The 16,575-nt window shown below is 43.1% G+C and overlaps 2 protein-coding genes across 7 annotated transcripts; both read left to right on the top strand.

Moving 5' to 3' along the window:
• The first annotated feature begins 1,945 nt into the window (after positions 1-1,945).
• LOC120825403 (meteorin-like protein) lies at positions 1,946-8,507 on the top strand. Of its 3 annotated transcripts, none has more exons than XM_078080441.1 (6): positions 1,946-2,234; positions 3,589-3,762; positions 4,820-5,003; positions 5,085-5,310; positions 6,846-6,905; positions 7,649-8,507. In XM_078080441.1, the coding sequence occupies exons 2-6, from the start codon at positions 3,668-3,670 to the stop codon at positions 7,963-7,965; spliced, it is 882 nt and encodes a 293-aa protein (XP_077936567.1). In that variant the 5' UTR covers positions 1,946-2,234; positions 3,589-3,667; the 3' UTR covers positions 7,966-8,507. The 3 variants fall into 3 exon arrangements, with proteins under 3 accessions (XP_077936567.1, XP_040042941.2, XP_040042940.2); XM_040187007.2 differs by lacking the exon at positions 1,946-2,234 and adding an exon at positions 2,594-2,788; XM_040187006.2 differs by lacking the exon at positions 1,946-2,234 and having other exon boundaries at positions 2,901-3,762.
• Positions 8,508-12,071: 3,564 nt separating this feature from the next.
• LOC120825400 (polymeric immunoglobulin receptor-like) lies at positions 12,072-16,270 on the top strand. Of its 4 annotated transcripts, none has more exons than XM_078080442.1 (8): positions 12,072-12,213; positions 12,537-12,863; positions 13,137-13,457; positions 13,708-14,004; positions 14,847-14,975; positions 15,088-15,192; positions 15,303-15,370; positions 15,745-16,270. In XM_078080442.1, exons 1-8 carry the CDS (start codon positions 12,177-12,179, stop codon positions 15,913-15,915), a joined length of 1,455 nt encoding a protein of 484 aa, XP_077936568.1. In that variant the 5' UTR covers positions 12,072-12,176; the 3' UTR covers positions 15,916-16,270. The 4 variants fall into 4 exon arrangements, with proteins under 4 accessions (XP_077936568.1, XP_077936570.1, XP_077936571.1 ...); XM_078080443.1 differs by having other exon boundaries at positions 12,073-12,213; positions 14,877-14,975; XM_078080444.1 differs by lacking the exon at positions 15,088-15,192.
• Positions 16,271-16,575: the final 305 nt, after the last annotated feature.

The following is a 16,575-nucleotide window of genomic DNA, read 5'->3' on the forward strand; positions in this document are numbered from 1 at the left end:
AATCTTGAAAAGTACGTACGATAGCAATCGTGTCTCAATTAATCGATCAAAAATCAACTAAACATTTTTTTCACTGGGCGGGCCAGCAAACCCAGCGCGGTCTTGCCCGGTCAGTTGATCGGTCCATCACATTCTGAGGGAAATAGTTCTTTGTTGCCATTTATATTTAATGTATACACGGTGGAGCTATAAGGTGCTTTGGAGAAATGGTCACTGAAAGGACGGCAGATATTTCATATTGGAACAAACCCCAGTGATTTGTTTAAGTAAGGCCACGCTCTGTCCAAATACACTCTCCTTTACCCACTCCGCCCTGATGATGAAGCACTTGGTAGATGATCAGAGCGAGCTCTAATGGACAATCTATGAGAGACACTCGGAAAGAGAGTAAACAGAGCTTTACTCTTTGTCTACTCTGACTCTCTGCAGACATCAGACCTGATAACACACACACACACACACACACACACTGAATGACCCTGACCCCGGTGCCTTCTTGCCCTAACTGGTCAAATAAGCCTGCATTTGTGTGGAAGAAATGCGCACACACATGTGCACTTAGAGGGCTGTGTGTTCTCCGGCAGTACAGCTGATAAGAGGAAGAGATAAGAGCCGGGTGTGTTTGGGTGAAGAGAGCTGGCAGAGGTCAGACACTGGAGGCTTTTTATTCACATGGAACTTCACCACATTCCTTTGTTTCAACATCTCTCTATTTACAGATGCATGGTGTGTGTGCGTGTGTGTGTGTGTGTGTGTGTGTGTGTGTGTGTGTGTGTGTGTGGGCGTGCAACAGTAAGTCACACCCAATTCTACGCAGCATAAGAGCATTGAATCTTACCAATGCATCTGTTTTACCATGATAATACAATTTCACTTGTTATAAATTCCCTTTTGATAAACCAACATATTGGTAATTCAGCCTGAATCACTTGCTGAGCCATCTCAGCTTTAATGACACTTGGTGAAGAGAAATTTGCTTTAGAATCATTTCATTTGTAGATGTATTATTGGTATCAACAAGTGTACTACGTGTATTATAAGAAATATTACATATTATGAATAATTATGTTTTCATTAGTTTACAAATGATAGTGGACGATAATTGCATAGCACTTTTAGTCTTCAGACTACTTGAACGCTACATTTCATCATTCACACATTCACACCCTGCAAGGTGCCGACTGCCCATCAGAGGACCAGTAGGACACATGGACATGGACACGCAGAGCCGGGGATCGGACCGCAGATCCTCTGTTTGATGGACGACTCCGCTCTACAATGACCAATAACAGAGCTCAGTCTTTGTTGCCTTAGAATGAGATGTTTATTTCTCCATCGGAAGCAGATGCTCTTTGGGCTCCGTGTAGCAACACTTCAAAGTCAGGCACAAGAAAACAGTCCCAACCATTGTTCAAATGGACCAGAAAGGACTTAGTGCGTCAGCATCTGCATTATCGGTATATTTTAGGTTTGACGTGCTGCGGGTTCCATTGGAGGTGTGAAAGGTATTTTTCAGCTGGGTTTGAATGGAAGCATCTCTCTGCTTCACGCAGTCGGCCTGAAAACGTCTTCTGTAGTCCATAATCTCTTCTCTGTTAGACAGAATGAAGTTCTGTAAGATGAAAAGGTGACGTTCTCTTCCGCTTCTTTAAAGAGGGTTAGGTGCCTTTGAGCAAGGCACCAAAGCCTCTTTAAAGATCTCTTGCAGCTGCTCGGTAAAGATTTTAAAAAGAGAGAGCAGTGCTGTGAGTGAGTAATGACTTAATTAAAGTCACAAAGATTGTAATCAGAGACGGAGGAGAGGAATTTGTATGTGTGTGTGTGTGTGTGTGTGTGTGTGTGTGTGTGTGTGTGAGAAGAGCGTTCCTCCTGTGGGGCTGCTTGAGGGGAGCCAGGTGATGGGGGGGGGAACAGGCCAGAGGCTCTGCTGCTCTGTAAATACTTCACATGGTGAAGGAGCACATGGGGTCAGACGGCACCTCGGCAGCTCAGACTTCCTGCGTTGTGATGACGCCCAGTGACCTGCAGCCTCCGGGCCGCTGGGCTTCAGTCCAGTTCATGTGTTTCTGCTCCAGTGACGGGACGGAAAGGCCGTTGATGATACAGGGATACAGCTGAGTATGTGAGACAGAAGAGAGAGACAGAGGTGAAGACAAGTCAGGACACCTGACCTATAGGATCCGTCGAAGAACTCGTATGTAATAGTTGCCTTTATGTACCTTGGAAACATCTGAGTAAGTTATGATGGTTTTAAGTACAAGTGATGAAGGTTTTATAAGTTGCTAATGTGAAAAAAAACGATGCGAATGCTCATTAGAGCTCCCATCATTTGGGGACGCTGGTCTGTGACAAGTTCACCCTTTATTTGTGCAGCAGTCATACACGTTGAGATCCACGGATGATTTGTTTTAATTTGCATTATAAAATGTAAATTATATTTCTAAAAATGGCTATTTTAATGACTCCTGATACTTAAACGGAACGGCACTATAGCGGTGTTGGAAATCGCTATAAGTGTGTGTGTGGGGGGGAGAAGGGGGGAGAAGGGGGGGGCTGTAAGGGAGTCTGTGTTTCGGTATTTCTCGAAATGCATGACATGTCTGTGGCCGTGTGGGGGAATGTGACGAGTCGGTAACGCGCTTGCTGTTCCGGCTGTTTTCTCACGGGAAAACCGGCCGAGAAGCAAACAGACGTTTGGAGGTCACGTGTGACTTCTTTTCGCCTCAGAGGTCGGCCGGTGAAGAGACGCTTTGTTACACAGCTGCACTCTGCGAGAGGATTAAATCAGGTAACACGGCGAATGGCAGAAACGCATTCCTTCCGTTTAAGTATTGGTACGGTGTCTGCTGTTCCAAACCCACATGCTGCTCCCATTTGCTCCGCGATAATATGACCCATCTGCGTAGGAAGCGGAAACACACACACACACACACACACACACACACACACACACACACACACACACACACACACACACACACACACACACACACACACACACGCTCACTTTGTTTCCCCCGTGCCGTCGTTTTATTTCGGCTTTTGGCCAAATCGACCACGTGTCTCTTATTATTTCACGTATGTTTTTTGCTTTCCTACAATCAGTCAGCTGCCCCGACACACACCGAGGGCCCCGGACCGCTCTGCAGCCGCTCCAGTGAAAGCGTTTAACGGGATCCTCTCTCTCTCTCTCTCTCTCTCTCTCTCTCTCTCTCTCTCTCTCTCTCTCTCTCTCTCTCTCTCTCTCTCTCTCTCTCTCTCTCTCTCTGCGCGCGCCCCCCCGCGGCGGGACGCGTGGGCGTGGTTTGGAGCGTGTCGCTCAAGTGGAGTCTGCAGCTGGCACGCGTCCCCGGTGACGTGACGCAAAGCGCACGCAGCAAATGTGTTTCCAACAGTCCGCCGTCCCGATGGGCGAGATCTGCACTTCTTCTACGCAGCCCTCGTCGACACGTCGTTTCCTAACCACCAGCGCAACCTTCGCCTGGACTGAACTCGCCATGTAGAGGACCGCGTGCTGCACGCAGTTGGATCTATATACATTTATAATTTCGACATTTTTTTTCTCGGGATCCTGCGGTTCGGGAGCAGCGGGTCGACTTGCTGGTCCGGTGTGCGGGATTCGGTGAGCGCCGGGAGGAGGACCGGCGGGGGGGGCGGACAGGCCACCATGCTCCGGCCGTGGGCTGCGCACTGGGTCACGGCGGTGCTCCTGTGTCGGGCGGTGGCGCAGTACTCCAGCGACCAGTGCAGCTGGAGAGGAAGGTGAGGATGAGGCGGGACAAAGGGCGCATCCGTCCCTGTTTAGCAGCAGCTATCACACTGGAAACACGCACCTAGCATAGAACTCAGGGAAGTAGTCGACATGTTAGTTAACTCCTTTGAAGAAAAGTGCATAAAGTCCTTTCAGTTTTGATCTTCCACTTTCATGCATTTTGGACTTTCGTGGCTGTTACATTTTGCAGATGCAGGGGAGTCATGAAAGGATCTCAGTGAGAGGGAGGGAGGATGCGTCTTTGAAGTGGCTCTTGTTTGCATTACAGCTTGGGGATTTTAAAGGGCTCAAAAGAGAATTAGTCGCATTATTTTTTTTTGATTTAATGTAATCTCCAGGAAGGACTCTGGAAGGTCAAAGTTTATTCTTTATCCGAGATCCACAATGGATGTCGCTGTGTGCCAATTCATTGTGCTTAGTGCTCAGCCAATTCATGGGGTGAGAAATCCAAAATTCACACTATCTTAATTAAAATCTTGGATATACAATTACTCTTTGCAGAGGACAATTAAACCACAAGGATGACAGAAACCAATTACACATGGACGGGGGATTCTTTCATGTAGCTTTGAGAGATTACCTTCTATATATCTAAAATATGTTCCCTTTGGGAAGATTTGGGAAAATATGGTCTCGGGAATGACTCTGCTTCAGTGCCTATCTCAAGTAAATACACTTTTATGGCTCCTTTGATCACTCCCCCAAGTCCTGAGTCGTAAAATATGAAAGCCCACGCACCACACTGTGTGTCGGCCGCCAACCTTTTACGACTTAATAGGCCACTGAGTTTCCCGATGTTGATAAAGCTTAAATGCACATCGGAAACAAGCAACCACATCCGTCCAAAGTGAGAGGTGGGTTTTTTTTTCGTTTGGCAGACAGCTGCACCGAAGTTCCTTGTGATTATTGCTGCAGTATCATTAAATCCCTTCCATGTGCTTCTGTAACAATGTTTTTATCACCTGCACATGGTCAGTGGTTTATAATCCTGAATCCAAGGTTCCCCTTTGTTGGTCGGTTGCTCTAAAGGTATATTTTCATCTGCAGTGGTCTGAGCCATGAGTCTCACCGCAGGGACGTGGAGCAGGTCTACCTGCGCTGCTCTCAGGGCTCTCTGGAGTGGCTCTACCCCACAGGGGCCATCTTTGTCAACCTGCGGCCAAACACGGAGCCCTCGTCGGGACACACGGCGGCTCTTCACGCGTGCATCAAACCCTACACTCACTCCCAGGTAGAGTAATGACATCAGCATGTTACCATGGTAGCGTGACGCATGGAGCTCACGCGTGTCCTCCTGGCCCTCCACGTTCAGGGCTCTCATGTGTATCTGGAGCATGACGGGGATCTGAGGATGCTGCTGGCGGAGAAGGACCAAGCTCTGGGCACGGTGCACTGTTTCAGCCCGGCAGAGGGAGCTCTCTTTGTGGAGGCCGTCCCACAGGCAGACATCAGCCGGAGGATCACGGCGTTCCAATATGAGCTGGTGTCCAGTCAGGGGCCCGGAGCGCACTTGTTCCCATACATGCACCCTGGTTTAGGTAAGACATGTGACTTAACTATTCTTCAATATATATAGATAGATAGATAGATAGATAGATAGATAGATAGATACTTTATTGATCCCTCAAGAGGGAAATTTTGGTATCACAGCAGCATGTACAGGGAATTTATATACATATATGTTCTCTCACATTTAGGATACAATCATTTAAGCACCTTTACTCAATTTTTGTACGTATTCACCCCTTTATAGATACTTGTATTTTAATTGTATGCCACCTTATACCTCTATAACACAAAAACTAAAAATGAAACAGATATAGTTACTTTTCAGATGATCATTTTCATGAACAAATTATATCATCTAACTACTTAGGTTGTGGGACCATCAATTAAAATACCCAAGTAGTTAAAATTAGTTTCACTTTGACCAACTGCAGTGTGAAAGTTTAGAATACATTAATAGACTAATGACAATAATCCGAAAGGTACATTAATATAATATTAATAGCGCCCGTTTTTTAAAATTTGTACTTTCGAAAATGTGTAACTTTCGATATTCTGTATATTCGATATTTCGATAATCTGCTAAAACGTATATACTTTTACTTTATTGGATATTTTGTATTGAAGTATTTCATCTCATCATACATTTCAATACTTCGTCCACTTCCTTGAATTAACTTTAACACGTCAACAATGATTTTTCCACAACTGTTCATGCTTGCTATTCATTTGTCACCAGAAGAACTAATAAGCTACATAGAAGGTTTTAGCCTGTTTGTGCACATCCAGTACAATATATAAAAGATCAAAACGTTTCCGCGACATGTTTCCGCCTCAGCTCATGTTGCACAAAGTGTGACCGAGGCTTTTCTGTCTCAAGTAACTTTCAGTTTGAAACTGTCTGTTTGTGTGCACATTTATTTAACCGGTTAAAATGGTCTGTCCAGCATGTCTGTCACATGGCGTCTTGTCATTGACGTAAAGTGAAGGCGACGAAAGACCACGTTACCGTTTCACCCCTTCTTCTTCATTTCACTTCCATGCTGACGCCCTCTCCTCCCCCCATTTCCCCTGTCTCAGTCCAACTTATGAAAACAAGCATGCCAATCAAAAGGTTACTCTAGGGTCAAGCACGCGAGTCAGACAATTGTCTCTCGCCTGTCAATCAAGAACAGACCTCCGCCCCCCGAAGCAGGGCGGTTTGAGTAGCCCACCCGTATGAGTAAGGCGTTGTGGTGGAGAAGAAGGTTGGACTCCTCACTTAATGAGACAGAAGAAAGCCTGTTCAACTCTGTCGCCTCTGTGTTTGGCCGTTTTATAGCTGTTTTTATAGCTGACAGGGTCAAAGGTTAATTCTGTGATTACGTCTCTTCCCTCACCCGCTGTTCTCATTTACTCTCTGGAAGTCTCCTTTGTCTCGTAAACACTCGCCACCACAGAGTAATTAAAGCGAGGGACACAGACGAAGGGGCGAAACATGGTGATACAAAATGACTAATGAGGAAAGAAATGCATCGTAAAAGTATTGAACGTTTCATGTTTTCTTTGTTCTTGTTTTCCATTGTAGTCACCTGTAAACCCTGTTCAGATGAAGACGTCCTGATGGCTGTGTGTACCAGTGATTTTGGTAAATGCATCTACACAAAGGCACGCATACATATTGTATAGTTTGACAATATGAATTTACATCCGCTAGTTAGCTTAGCTTAGCATAGGGCAAGCTAACTAACACATAATATCTAGTTTGTTAAATCTGCACAGAAACCAAATTAATACTAACAGAAATAAGGTGTTTTTTCTGGGGGGGTTATGTGCTGGGACCAGTTACCGTGCAACCAGCAGAGACTTCTGGAATCCAGTACTTTCAGTCCTAATGCTAAGCTAAGCTAATTTGCTCTAGCTACATATTTACCATACAAACAAGAGAGTGAATCCTCTCGACAAAAGCGCAAATGAAAATCTAACAGTCAAACCTCCAGTAAAACTATTTAGTCTTTACTCAACTGGGCATTTGGGAAACTAGTGGCAACAACAGGATAACGACACATATTTCTCTCATGTCTTAAGGGTATTATTTTGTCATCTGAATGAGCTAAAATGTGCTGTAACAGTACAGTAAAGTACACAACACAAGTAAAGTTAGAAATTTAGCAACATAACTGTGACACGGATGCTAGCATCAGCCACCGTTACCTACTTGTCATCAAACCATGTAAATTATTTTATGGCTTATTAATTCATTTATAAGGCAATGTATTGAGTCCTTTTTCATCATAGTCCCTCTTTACTTCATACACTTTGATTTTTTGCCCATCCTTGACTAGTACTGTCAGGCTCCTCTTGTTCATCCCTCCTGTTCATGCCCTGCAGCTGGCAGCGGCATCTTTCGAGGAGCTCCCTCAGGTGCCACCGACCACTCTCCCGCTGTGGTGACTCTGAGTCGACTGTTTCGCCAGAAGACCAGGGTGTTTGCATGGGGTGGAGCCAGAGGTCGAGGTTGGAGTGGACGTATCAACGTACCCGCACAATGCAGTGTGCAGCCTGGAGGCGATGAGTACCTTTTGACCGGCTCTGTCCATTTTGGCGACGCCTGGCTTGGCTGTGCGCCGCGCTACAAGGACTTCCAGAAGCTGTACCTCACAGCACAGAAAACGGGAAGAAACCCCTGTGAAATAGACACAGACTGAGGGATCTCCTCCAAACACGGTGGAGCGCCTCACCAGAGAGTCGGCGAAGATGACACATTGAGGAACAAGCTGAGATTTGGGCGACGTCAGCTCTGAGCCTGGCAGAGAGATGTGCAGGGTTACAAAACCCCAGCCATCATTGAAGGATAATTCTGCACGATTTTTTCAATGCTACACAACTTGCAGTAGGAAAACACGGCTGTGCAGTTTGAACATTTTGGCCGATGAGCTGCAAACTAAATTGTCCTCATTTGACTGAGTGTGTGTGTTTATACATGGATGAGTGCATCAAATGAATGACGATGAGCTTAAGTTAATTTTGTGCCTAACTGGTTCATGTTTTTATTCTCTTGACTATAGTGCTGATGTGATCATTCTTGAAATGATTGTTTGCTTTGTAAAAAGCTTTCTGTAAAATGTAGGAGTCTTCTGACAGAAGTGTACAGTATGCAGCTCTGTGAGTCTTTATGTAAGTGTGTGTGGGTTCAGCTAATACGTTCAGAGGGTCTTTATATTTACAGAAAATAAAAATCCATCCTTTAGCTTGTCTTTCTGTGGAAGTATACGCTTGATCAATCCATTGATCTATCTTTGAGTGAGCCTGTATACTGGGGATTTTCACATTAATACTGTGTATCTTACTGTATTGACGAGTAGGGAAATCCATATCACGGTATTAAGAAATATTCTGAGGGATCCCGGTATATCGCGGCATTGCTTTTTCAAGTAAACACATTGATTGACGCCGAAAAGGACCGCAGCCACCCAAACAGCTCTTCGCCCTTGCTGGCCAACTTGCTGCAAAGCGTGTTAGCTTGTTGTGGCTGCAAACAGCTGTTGCCGGTGTTACACCCCTACTGGTTTCCCTACGCGTGCGTGTTTGTGTTTACTCCACAGCTGCAGATGTGTCCGCCACAGTTTCCTGATTCGTCACACATTCACAAACACATTGCTGAAAATCTTCAAAACGCATCACAAATCCATTGCAGTGTTTACGATTATATAAGTGAGCACCACATCACAGCCACGTATAAAAACATGTATATAAAATAATATATTAATGGAAAGATCGGCACGAAACATCAGTCATTTCTATTGCTATTAATACTTCAACTACTACTAATGTTATTACAAATACTACTATGGCTAATAGTATTAGTATTACAGCTGTTTCTACTGCTATTGATACTAAACCTACTATTGCTGCTTCTACTGCTAGTACTACTAATACCACAATTACAACTATATATTAGTTATACTAATATTACTACAAACAATGTTGAACCTCTTTAACCTCTTTTTTATTCATCTGAGCTTTTGTTATTTCTGTACTATTTAAAATTCATTTAAGCTCTGCAACTGTATTTTTTTTTTCAGCAGTTCTTTAAAATAATTTCAGCTTTTTTTATGCCTGTATTAACACCAATGTTAATATTTATTTCTGTATTTTTTTTTGTGCAATATTTCACATTTCAGCTGTTTTCATTTCTGCATTTTCAGCAAATCTATTGAAATTCCTTTCAGCTTCCCCCATATCTGTATTTTCAGCAATTTCAAATTAATTTCAGCTTTTCTAATATCTGTAATTTCAGCAAATGTATTCAAATTCCCTTCAACTTTCTGTAATTTCAGCAATTTCAGGTTGCAAGTTCATTTCAGCTTTTTGCATTCCAACGCATTTTCAGCAGGAAATGCTTTTTCTAGTTAGTGTAACACATTGTTTATGTGTTACAAGCTGTTGTGTTGTGGTGTTTTACCCTGTTAAAGAGTGTTTGTTGTGACTTATTCATTGAGTCATGGTTATAACTTTATAACAATCTCAACACACATAAGACAAGTACCTCCGACCGCCGAACAGCTAAGGCCGTTGTTATGGAGTAACAGACGTACGTGAGAAACTCACACTGTCAGGGATGCGGGTGGGAGGCAGGACTCAAACGCAGACTTGTCAGGAAAACAAAAGACTAATAGTCAAAAAGCCAAAAACACAGGAACCGGGAGGAAAAACAGCAGGCAAGAAACTACGGCTATCCACAACAAGCGACAAGAACATGCGTGACGAAAGACGATGACGCGACCAGTGACACAAGAGACACACGGCTTAAATACACAAGGGAGGTGCAGGTGATTGGACACAGGTAGAAACTATTAGACGATCACAGGGGATGACGGGACAAGGCAGGAAGTGAAGTTACCCGGGGACACAAGTGGCAGAAAACTACAAAATACAACAGGAAGTGAACCACACCGTGACACACACCGTACGGAAATCTTATACTTGTGTGCTGTTAGAACTATACCGTGCGGCCCTATTGAAAAGTACGACCAGCTTCTCTGCCATCAAAGATGCATTATCCATCTAACTTCTCAGCAGAAAAAATAGTTACTGTTCAGTGACTGTTTGCTGGGAAGAGAGCAGCCGTGCGTCATTAAAGGCGGTGCGTCCCCCGTGGAGCTTTAAAGGTGTCACAGGGTCACTTGCCCTTCCTCATGTCACCAGTCGAATCGTCTCCCCTGATTCCTGATTGTGTCCACCTGTTTCCCATTACCCTCATGTGTCTTATAGTCTGCGTCTCCCTTTGTCTTGTGCCTGAGTGCGATCACCCAAGCCTCGCCACAGCCACAGGATTTGTTAATACCATTGCCTTGTCTCGGAATGATTACCCCTTTATGTTTTTCCTCTGAGTAAGAGTGACCTTTGTTGGAGCTTCTTAGTTTTAGTTTTAGTGCGCTTTCGAAGCCGTTCGTTTTCCTCGTTTAAGAGAGATTTTAGTTTGTAGACTTTCGTCGGAAACGCTGATAGCTCATAGCCGTTTGTTTGTTTGTTTTTTCACGACGCGATTAAAGACGCCAAACCCTCTGCATCTGAGTCCTCATTTTTATCTGGTCCTGACAAAAGGAGACTCCTCACGCTCCTTAAAGAGCAGTTAATTGGGGACGGCTCGACCCAAGACAGAGGCGGTGTTCCCATTTGGGAGAAAGCAGGTTTTGTGTCATTGCTTGAGGTTGTGGTTACAGTTCGGGTGAGGTAAGTCGACACGAGATGAAAGCAAGTCAATGTTATTTGGCCAAAAATGGCTCAAGTAAATTTGTGTTCCCACACCTTTCCCAAGACAGCCAGCCACTCATACGGCCTGACTTAAAATGAAACCTTCAACATTCTGTATTTTCACAGAGGCCCTTACAGCTATTATAACAATATTATTATTATTATTATTATATAACTAAGCACTGTCTGTTGGATGGATGTTTAACACTGTTAGTGCTTTAAGGGCGGAGAGCTAGAAGCAGAGGCGGATGTGTGAATGACCTTAGTGGGGTGTGCGTGCACCTCTTTTTCCGCCGGCTGCTAGCAGTTGTATGGGCGTGAACCTTTCCCTCTTTCAGGAAGCGCAAGAAAGGATGGCATTGCCCCCCCCCCCCCCCCCCCCCCCAAACACACACACACGCCTCATTTTAAAGGCTGGCGCATGAATAATAGGTCACGCATGCGTCTTTACGCACCGTTGCGTCGACGCACTCGTTTCACTTCATGATTCTAAAGTCTTGCGTGTGTTTCAGAGCAATTCACCGCCAGAACAACAGGCGGAATAACGTGTTTTTGTTGAAGACGACATAGAGAGTCACGTCTTTGTGTGTGGAAGTCGTTGGTTTGTTTGTTTATTTATCATAGACTTTATTGCCCCGTGCATCGACACTGCTGCTTTTCATCGCGGACACATTTGTCCCGTATTTTCCTCCACAAGTTTGTGCACCTCTCGACCGGCAAACCGGCGTTTATCATACATTTTAGATGAAGATGAAAGTTATTTGACTGTAAAGGGGCGTTTGTGAGACATGTCCCTGGTCAGTGAGGTTTAATATAAGGATGGATAGAGTGCCCCTTTGTGGTGGTATTGTTAAATTCATATCCATCTGATTATAGTGAAGGTAATTGTATTTTCTTTGTCTCACCGACATTAGATCATCATCATAATCACATACTCTTCCTTCACATTCATATGAATACAAACTCAACAAACAAACAAGTCAGTCATTAAAAGATTCACTTTAACAGATGCAACTTTGATGAAAACATTCAGTATGTGATAAAAAAGAGGAAGTGAGTATTCATCATTTCCGTTGTCAGCAGAAACAAACTGTGGGTGAAACAGATTAATATCAGGTTTTCCGTTTCTGTTTCTTAGAAACTGCGATGCAATAACGTGAGGATGTGGAGCCTTCGTAACAGGTTATTTACCCTGTGCAGTAAGTTCTTTCATTATATTCCTTATTATAATTAGTAAATTGATCCATGTTTGTCATTTAAATATGGCAGACTACATGCCTCAACATTGTTTTTATTGATTTTATTTTAACAGCTTTAACACATCTGCTATTTATAAGTAAGATAAGAACTTGTTTTATATACATCACATCATCACACATTTATTTAAAAGGGACCATGTGCCGTTCAAAACATAAATATCACCATTTGATACAACAGATTTTAGGTTTAAGATCATTTGCATCCACGTACATACAAATATGTCCCATATTATTTTTTTTCAATCCATGTTTTCTGTCAACAGTCGCTCTGAGCTGTGTGAGCAGTGCAGCAGGGGTGATCCGTGTATATGGATATGAGAGGGGACAAGTTCAAGTTTCTTGTCCCTATGGCTCTGGTTATGAGTCCTATGAGAAGTACCTGTGCAAGGATCCCTGCGGCTACGATGAAGTTCTTATTAGGACGACAGAACCTGATAAGAACAAATACTCCAAACACGATGACCATCAGCAACGAGTCTTCACAGCGACTATCTACAATCTGACTTTTGCCGACACAGGAAAATACTGGTGTGGCATCACAAAAACGGGAACAGACATCTTCACTGAAGTAGAACTTGAAGTTGTTCGAGGTATGTAAAACAAACAAACAGAGCCCAGTCAGTATTTCATTTTTTATTTAAAGATTATTGGTTAATTGTACGTTATTACAATTTTGAGGTCCTTTGAAATCACTTTCCATTTTCTACTACTTTATTTATCTGACTTAAATAGTGGAATAACTTGGTTTATTAATTCTGTGTTTTTTAGTAAATAGCTCCACATTGGTCAACTATGCTGCCGTTTTATTTTTTTTAATTTTTTTTAATTTTACCAGCCCTTCTGTGATGTTGTTTTTTTGTCAGACAGCTGTTGTGACGAATCCAACAAAGTCCAAAGTTATGAGGACAGTTCAGTGTCCATCAGTTGTCCGTATGAGCCTCCGCACCAGGACAGTCTGAAGTACATCTGCAGAGGAAAACAGCCGTCCACATGCCTGAACGGGGCAATAATCACCTCAAACCACAAACAAACCGGACAGCTGAGACTTACTGATGACAAGATGTTGAGGATATTCACAGTTACCATGACCGGTCTGAACCAAAGCCAATCCGGGTCGTACCTTTGCGGTGTCAATGGAAGCACTGGCCTGGATGTTTTCTCTGCTTTTGAGCTGGAAGTGAAAGGTGAAAGCTCAACCTCATCATATTAAATCACTCGTTTTCACAGTTACCAGCCAGAAAACACTGTCCTGTAAAATAGACATTGAGAAGAAATTACTTGAGATTAAAGATACAAAGCTCTTTAAGCCATTTGTCATAACATATATGAATAATTTCATCATGTGTTCATTCAGAATGTGAATCATGCACATCCATTTGTAATGTGAGCCGGCTCAGGCTGCAGTGTGGTCTTGATCCTCTGTGTGTTTCACAGAGTGGTGCTGTGTGAGGTCAACCAAACAGAGCGGCGTCGTGGGACAGACAGTAACAATGATGTGTCCGTACCCACCGAACCACCAGAATAACAGGAAGTTCCTCTGTAAGGGAGAACGACGCAAGGAATGCACAGACATGACAAGTCAAAGGCGGTTTACTCTGCGAGAAGATATTTCTTCCAGCTCCTTCTCGGTAACAATCACAGAGTTGAAAGGAGAGGAAGCTGGGACATACTGGTGTGGTTCAGACTCACAGTGGAGTCCCGGAGACTACACCAAGATTCAACTGTCAGCAGGTAAGATTTTGAAAAGAGCTAAACCTATTTTGTTTGAGAGTACAAACGATTGTTACATCCATCAGGTTACTCATATCTGCATCACTTCACAATAAAGTAATAGCTCGAGTCCCTCCTTGGATTCCTAAAACGGTAGACTATCCAATAATAGACATTTAATATTCAACAACCAAGGAAACGCTTAATGTGCCATGTTGGTTGTGGTGCTGGACCCAAGAGCAGAACACAGCAGAAAAGGTTCCACAGTCTTTATTATCGCGAACCAGGGGTAATATTGTGAGCAGGCTGGGGGAACGGTCGGTGGGCTGGAGCAGGATGAGTCCGGAATGCAGGTCACGGGGAATCCAGTGGCAGGGGACCCGAGGCAAACAAGAGAGCGTTAAAGATTGCAGTGCGTTCAAGCCGTTGCATTAGTTCTGGGTTGTGAACTGACGATCTGGCAGGGACAGGGTGGAAGGCGGGAGAAGAGAAAGCTTGGAGCGTGATTAGTGGATACCTTCCTACTGTGCAGGTCAATTGGTGGGAGGGGCACCGCCCAGACCACGACATAATGCCCCATCAAATTAAAGCTGAACTCAAAGAATGGGATTTGTAGTTTGTCAGCATGTTGACCCTTAAATTATCACGTTATTACCAATAAAGTACTCTGAGGAAATGTAGTTAGTTTTGCAGTTATTTGTCCATAAAGCAAAGGCCCGGCAGTATTATCAGGATACATCATCAGGGAACCATGACTTGTCGATTAAACATTTTTTATCAAACCATTCTGTATTCAAACCTGTGTGGAGATACGTCACTGGACCACGTTGGTGGACCAGACTGACAAACATCCCCATCCCCAGTTAGGTTTACTGAGAAACTCTCTCCAATAGTCATTCCGAAGAGAACCAGCACTTGGATCCCTACTACTGTCACCAAGCTGGAACCTACCAGCCCACAAGCACAAGTTATCCCTGGAAAACCGTTTGAAGGTACGGTACGAGTGCGTGCGTGTGCAGCCACAGTTTTTCAGGAAGTGTGAAGTGTTTCAGGAAGTATACTTATCTTGACTTTATTTTTACACGTTGTGTCTTCCGAATGCAGCGAGTTCTCTCTCTGGTGTTTTCATCGCGCTGCCCGTGCTGCTCACACTGACAATCGTCATTACTAGTGTCATAGTTTGTAAATACAAATGTTTCAAAGTGCAAGGTATGTTTCACATTCAAATGCAGGCACAGAACCCTGCACCCACAGACAAGTCCATACACGTATACAATAGACGCAAAGTAATTGTGTAACATACTTCATGCGTTTTCCAGGAGCTGGAGCCGACATGAACAGAAATAAAACCAAAGCAGACGAAGTTGTGGAAGCGATCGAAGAAAATGTAAGAAAACTAAAGTCCAAAGCTTTTCATAATGCATATAAGAGACTGCAATGTTCATTACAGTCCACATTACATTACGTGGGACATAATGGCATAGTGCAGATGTAATCATTAGTGTGGTTAGATCGGTCAAGTTTATTTTTATGGTGTTAGCCTACTAATAAAATGCGTATCTTCTACTACAATACTACAATCACGCTAGTACCGGTAAGAAAAGCTTGGGATCAAAATCTGAAAGGAATTTTTCTAGCTTGATGACCAACGTCAACCTGTCCTGTAAAGGAAAACCACCATTATTATTCCACCATTTTCATTTGAATAATTATAAAAATTCTCATCACTTATATCTGTTTATTTCTGTTGATCATTTTTAGGTTTATAGACGCAAAGACTCAGCTTCCCCAAGGCAGCCTCCCCCCGGCCAGCTCTATGATGACGCAGGAGAAAACGAACAAGAGTCTGTGTACCAAAACTACGCATCAACAGAGGATATCTACTGCAATCAGAATTACATTAGAGCCTTACAAGATGAACACAGTCTGTAGGCAATCTTGCATTTTGTGGTAAACATTTATCCCAATGATTCCATCTGTGATCTGACCAACACATTTTGCATACTGCTGTGGTCCAACCGCTTCAACGTTTGACTGAAAACTTCAGTGCTATGATTATTTTATGCCTTTTTTTATTATCACCCTAAGTACTGTAACAAATACCTGATTAATTGCCTTAACTTTGGTTTTATACTTTTATTTTAGACCTGATTGCTTATTTTTTCTATAACAAACTGTTCAACTACTTGCGATGCTTTTAAGATATTGTGTTTCAGCTCACTACCCTTCATGTAAGTTCCCTTACAAATTTAGCTTTTGAAAAAGTACAATAAATTGCTAAAACAAAGAACCGTCATTCTAAGTTATATGTTATAACACATCACTTACGATTTGTGCACATACAAAAACATTAGTTCCAGAAGAACTACAATTAAATAGGGGAGATTAATCTAAGCAAATTAAGGAATGACACTGAATTCTACTAAAGATATTTCAATCAAACCAAAAGTCAAAACTAAATGTCCTATTTGAGTCTTTCTTTGAAATAGTTTGATCTCTTGAACGTTTCTGCGTAAAAGAGGTTTTATTTTTACATCTAGTGCATAACAAATTTATTTTCTTCCTCTTTTTGGAGCTTATCTTACTGCAGTT

The sequence above is a fragment of the Gasterosteus aculeatus genome, chromosome 9, assembly GCF_964276395.1.
Source record: "Gasterosteus aculeatus chromosome 9, fGasAcu3.hap1.1, whole genome shotgun sequence".
NCBI classification, from domain to species: Eukaryota; Metazoa; Chordata; class Actinopteri; order Perciformes; family Gasterosteidae; genus Gasterosteus; species Gasterosteus aculeatus.